Raw genomic sequence first — 6,000 nt, forward strand, 5'->3', positions numbered from 1 at the left:
TGGATAATATGGCACCTGCTCAGGGTGATGGTGGAAGAGCTGTGAATTTAAATGCCTTCAAACACAAGCCAGACCTTTCAGTTTATTAGCAAATAATACAGCACCTACTCAGGGTAATGGTGGAAGATCTGTGCATTTATGGTGCACAGAGAACCAGGAGGACGAGGCAGCAGGTAGAACTAATGAAGGGACCAAGCTAGCTACAGTTCTGCATGTGGAAGGTAGGCTTGATCTTCACCCCATGCAACCCCCCCCCCCAAACCCTCCCGGCAAACCCGGGTCATGATACGGCATTCTAATGGCAATTATGCAAGATTATCAGGATTATTCCAAGGTAATTTCCTTTTCCTCTCTCCCATTCCTCTGATCGTTCAGCCACTCTCTCAGCTTGTTTTCTGGTCTTCGATCCTCCTGCTCTTGCATTCTCTCCATTATTTGCATGTCAAAATGACCCCATGCCAGCACTGCAAGATGCCAAGAACAAAGCTCCATGCTCAGGGCCTTTGCAATGCAACAAAGTTAGGGGAGTGCCTGCTGCAGCAGCAATCACTTTACACACCTTGACCTTGTCAGAGCAACATTTCAGGGTGTAGGAAATGGAGAAGGCGGCTCCTGCCTCCAGGGGTCTAATGGCCTGGTTCCCCCTTTAGGGCAGGTCCAGGTACATCTAGCTCTAGCCTTGTTTCCCTATATGGCCAGGATTCTAAGTTCTTTTGATCAGATTCAGCCAATCTACTCAAGAATCTCCTGCTCCTCCAATTACTGTTATCAGGAAGGATTCTCTGAGGGTTTTTTTGAATAGTATGTAACCATGCTATGCTGTACTCTGTTCTGAAATGCTAGTATAATAGAAAAACTAAGTCACCAAAAAAACAGCAGAAAGAAAAACACTGCAGGGCTAAGAATGTACTTTTAAAGAGCCGTCAACAGTTTTAAGCAAATTGGATTCTAAGTAATATCATTAATATGTTGTCGAGGAAAAACAATAAAAAAATAATCCATTTAACAGTACTTCCAAAAAAACACGAATAAATATATAAAAAATAAAAATAAAAGAAGTACAACAGAAGAAAAAGCTGAAAAACAAAAATAAAACACCAGAGGGCTAAGAATGTGCTTTTAAGGAGCTGTTAAATAAAAAATACAGTTTTAAACGTATTCAATTCTGTGTTATTTTTTCAAGGAAAAACAATAAAATGTCAGCAATATTTTCAAAAACAAAACATAAAAGTATTAGTCAGTATATCAAAAAGACAGTGTATTATCAAGGTTGACATAGTATGTAAAGCACATTATGATATTCTCGTCTCTCAGCTGCCTTGTAGTAGTGAATTTTTCTATTACATGATCTATGCAGAATGCCCTATAAATCCAATGTTCAGTGATATCAATCTTTCTGCAGCCCTTCATAACAGCCTGAATTTTATGATTAAATTACTGCTATATAACAACCTAAAACACTGAACTGTGATAAAACAACATTCATGAATTTTGCTTAAATCTTCCCGTGTCATAGGAAGTGTAGCATGTGTACAAACCTTCACCCTTACTAAGCGTAAGTTTAAATTCTAATATCATGTAATCGGAAATATTATTCTCGACCTTTAAATGCAAAATTATATTAACGTCCACCTAATTTAATAATCAGGCTGTTGATCGAAACTAATAGCACACCTACCTCAGCCTGGAGGGAAAACAAATAAGAGTTAATAGCATGGGACCCTGCAAAAGATATGATATTTGCATTTCTTTGATATTTTAGCAATTTAAGGTGTTGGAATAGATACAACTATCCTCTTTACAAATTTCTCAAGTAAAGCTTTGTAACCAAAAGACTTACCCCAGTAACTTTCACATATTGTCCGTCCCGAGCATTACTCAAGTCTGCATCCCTGTTCGAGGCTAAGAAATTAAGCAGAGCCCTCTTCCCCCAGCAAATGTTCCACGTGAACAGAAAGCAAATGACACTAAACAACGATCCGATGATAATCAAAAAGATTGCGTTGTGAACAGTAGCCACGAGAAACCCTCCTGCTATAAACCCCATTATAAACACGAGGATGACCATCCAAAATATGATCTTGGGGAATCCCTTCTGGAAGGAATATTCTTCGGCATTGCTAAGGTTGCTCACTGCTTGATTCTGATTCATACTAACGATCTTCACAGGCGCGCCTGAAGAATCCAGGGGACCAGAGGTAACCTTCTTCAATGCTCCGGAGGACGATAAAGGACCCGATGATATAGGTCCCGATGTTATAAGCCCTGTTGCCGGAAGCAAATTACCAGAGTTTGTCCTCGCAATAGGAGGAGCAGATGACTGGGGTCCAGAATTCTTGCCACTTGAAGGTGCAGCTTTTGGATTTGGACCGACTGCCATATCTCCGCTTCGATTCAGGGGCCCGGACTGGGACATCTGCCGACCAAGATTACCGGAAAGAGGTCCGGACTTCGAGCCCTGATTATTACCTGCGCCCGTGTTCTGCCGTGAAATCCCGCCGGAGTTTATAGGGCCCGAAGCCGAAAAAGCCGAGCGGGGAGCTCCGCCCGATGTTAAAGGTCCCGAATTAGAAGTTCCATGGCCTTGGCCTGGAGTTTTCTGAAAAGACCCGGATTTCTTCATCTTACTCGTACTTTCAACCGGAATGTCGAACATTTTACCGAGCTCGCCAGACTTCTTGATGTCCCCTCCTGTGTACGGCACCGCCGTGGAGCTCATCGTCGGCTGCTTGTCTTTGTACTGCTCCGGCCGTCCGGAGACATATAGTCCATTGCTAAGCTGGTGCGCCGAAATCCTACTATTGGTTCCCATTTTCGACCAGATCTTCTCTTCCTCTATCCGTGTGCCTAAATTGCTCGCAAGAGATGAAGTTCCAGTAATTCTGTCTACAAATTTAGGGTTTATGTCCACAAAATTGGATCTCTGAAACCAAATTCCAAGCTACGGTCAAGAAAATCGCACGTTCCTGTCAAGATAACTGTCTATTTCTGCAAAGCTGCATAGTCCAAGCGGTACTCTGCTGCAGTTTGTGTAAAACCACAAAAGCAAGATGAATTTCTGCCTCTAAATTTAAAGCTGCCGTCAACAAAATTGGATCTATGTGACTAAATTGCAAGCTTCTGTCAAGAAAATCGCGCATTTCTTTAAAGAAACGCGTGTATCCGCATGAAGCCGCAGAAACCAAGCGGTATCCTGCTGCATTTTGTGTGAAATGAGAAATAAAGATGAACTGCAAAGATCTGGTGAGAATCAAACCTGGCTCAGATCAAAACAATCGACCTCTACTGACGGCGACCCCTGGGTGTTCCCTGGGACAAAACGCAGTAGAATTGACGGTGATAGAGAACAGGCCTCGGGTTCCCGAGGCGACAACGCTCATTGGCAAAAAAGTTCAGAAAATATCGGCCCTCCGCGGGTTTCGATCCTCGGACGTCTGCTACTTCAGAAAAGCAGGGGATCTGCGAAGAATAACAAGAAGGTCGCAGTAATGTAAGTGATCTGATAATACAGGCTGGCCTTTTGGCAGTTTTCCGCACCATTTCTCGCCATTGTGAGCCTCCTCTTGCTGCCGTCCTCCCTCCACTGCACGCCCCTCCTCTCCCCATACACTCGACAGCCTGGTGCTCACTGGCCAGTCCAGTCGCCTCCCCCATTTACCGTCTACACCCGGTGCCGAAACACAATCATTTGTTTCGCGTGAGTGTTGACGGAATATACGCCAATCCCCGGCCAGATCCCGCTTCCCGCCCGCCGGTTTTCCTTCCCGGCCGCCGCCGCTTGCCGTTTTATTTGTAACGTTGAATTATAAAGACGGTCGCTTCACTGCCACGTCATGCGGGCTCCTTTCGTCTCGGCAAGTTTCTCGATTGCCACGTGGCCGACCGTGTGGACCTCGTTTCGTATCCCAAGTCTCCGACCACGACTAAAAAAATATCGCAGGCGTCCACGTATTATCTCGTGCCCGCTGGAAAAAAGTTCAACTTGCGTAGGCTAACCATTAAAACATGGTATGTAGACGGATAACGGACTTTTATTTTTTCACCTTCCACGTCAGCTTTGTAGTCAGTGTGGGTTATAAAATTGACATATCGTGCCTCGGCAGAATCTTTAACCCACATTGCATGGAGGGAGGTCATTTAACATTAAATGCCTTTGCTTCATATTTATGTTGCTGGTATTTCTCGTTTTTTTTCCATAGGTGACAAACTGAGTTGACATCATGTTTATTTTGCTAGTTCCATTCAAAACTCGTTTCCTTCTTATTTTATTATATGTGTTGCGATATAGTAATTTGAGTGAATTTTCGATAATTTAGGTTCGTTTAGAATGGGCCAAAAATTTTAGATCATTATTTATTTCAATTTTTTATTATATGTATTAAAGAAAAGAGGGTCGTTTTCTTGGATTTTTATTATATATAAAGCTTGGATCATGGTGGAGCTTTATTAATTCCTAAAATTTAGGTCAAACTTATTGCTACATTTATTAGAGAAAGGAGGGTCATTTTGCTGTAACACTAATTTTTCTTTATTTAAATAGGGGTATAATGGAATTTCAATATGGATTTTTACTCTATATATATAGTTGGGATTAGGGTGGAGTTTTATTAATTTCTAAAATTTAGGTCAAACTTTCGTTAGATTTATCAGGGAAAAGGTCATTTTGCTGTAATATTAATTTACTTTTATTTAAATGGGGTATAATGGAATTTTAATAGATAACTCAATGTTGTGTAAATTTTATGTCACATGGGTTTAGTTGGGTTTGGATGGAGAAATTATTATTTTTTTTATTTGGTCTAATGTTCTAATTGACCTAAGTGGCACAAATGATTTGATTAAAAAAATGAAATTTCTAATAACATCATTTTATTATATACAAAACTGAGATCATTGTGAAACTCTACTAAGCATAAATTTAAATCTATTTTTATCAAATTTATCATTGAAAAAATCATTTTTCTTTCTTTTTTTAAATCAAACAATTCTCAATTATATATAATTTTGCACAAAAAAACACGTGACTTGTAAAGACCAAACCTAAAATCATTTTTCTATAATACTAAACTTACTCCTCAAACAAATAAAACTTTAATAAACATAAAATCTTATGTCACATAAATTTAGCTCAAATTGTTGAATAGAAAAACTATTACCTTCCCTACTCAATTCCAATACCATAGTGGCATGTGTTGGCCCAAAATGATTTGATCGAAAAAGGCAATACCTCTAACAAGATTGTTCTAGCATATATAAAATTCCCATATGTAAAGCTTGGAATATGATGGAAGTTTACTCATACCTAGTACTTATATTAATTTCTTATTAAAGTTATCATTGAAAAGGGAGTCTTTTTATTATATGGCTAGTTTATTCCCTATTTAAATATGGGCACATCATGAAAATGAAACTTTGATAGACAACTCAATGTTATGTAAATCTTATGACACATGCGTTTAGTTGAAGTTGTTGAATGGAGGAACTATTACCTTCCCTACTGGTCCAATACTATAATCAATATAATCAACATGCTCAGCCTAAAATTATTTGATTGGAAAGGAAAAACTTTACTAACAAAACATATATGGATATAGATAAATAAATGAATCATTTTTACTAAACCATTCAGGTGATTAAATAATTATATTTATATTAAAAATTAAAATATTTAAAAATAATTAAATCGCTAATATATGTGAATGGTGCATTTAATTAATTTGTGAAATATTTTTTTATTAAAAATATGATAATACAATTATTTATTATTTAAAATACATTTTTAAATGTGTAAATAAATTAAATATCATGAAAAATCTTTAAAACATTCAAATTTTACAAAATTAAATAACTTAAATTTAAAAATATTTTTCAACTTTTAAACCAAATCATTTTATCTATTAATTAAACAACGTCTATATCAATTATAATATATATCATAGTAAATAAATCGACCTCAAAATCTATTGAAATTTCTACTCAATAGAGTTAGTTATCATAATC

The 6,000-nt window shown here is 38.0% G+C and overlaps 1 protein-coding gene across 3 annotated transcripts in view; it reads right to left on the reverse strand.

Moving 5' to 3' along the window:
* Positions 1 to 3,602, reverse strand: part of LOC149231543 (protein SHOU4-like) — a 42,901-nt gene extending 39,299 nt beyond the window's left edge. The window contains exons 1-2 of one of the 3 annotated variants that reach the window (XM_089379228.1): positions 3,257 to 3,597; positions 1,841 to 3,017 (exon numbers count right to left, since the gene is read on the reverse strand). In XM_089379228.1, the coding sequence (XP_089235354.1) occupies positions 1,841 to 2,812 (972 nt within the window). In that variant the 5' untranslated portion in view covers positions 2,813 to 3,017; positions 3,257 to 3,597. Of the gene's footprint in view, positions 1 to 1,840; positions 3,021 to 3,256 lie in introns of all 3 variants that reach the window. The other 2 variants (XM_089379227.1, XM_089379229.1) reach the window with 2 other exon arrangements.
* Between the last annotated feature and the right edge of the window lie 2,398 nt (positions 3,603 to 6,000).

The sequence above is a fragment of the Pinus tabuliformis genome, chromosome J (assembly GCF_031772625.1).
Source record: "Pinus tabuliformis cultivar Carrire ecotype Pingquan chromosome J, CPIR1, whole genome shotgun sequence".
In the NCBI taxonomy this organism is placed as follows: domain Eukaryota; kingdom Viridiplantae; phylum Streptophyta; class Pinopsida; order Pinales; family Pinaceae; genus Pinus; species Pinus tabuliformis.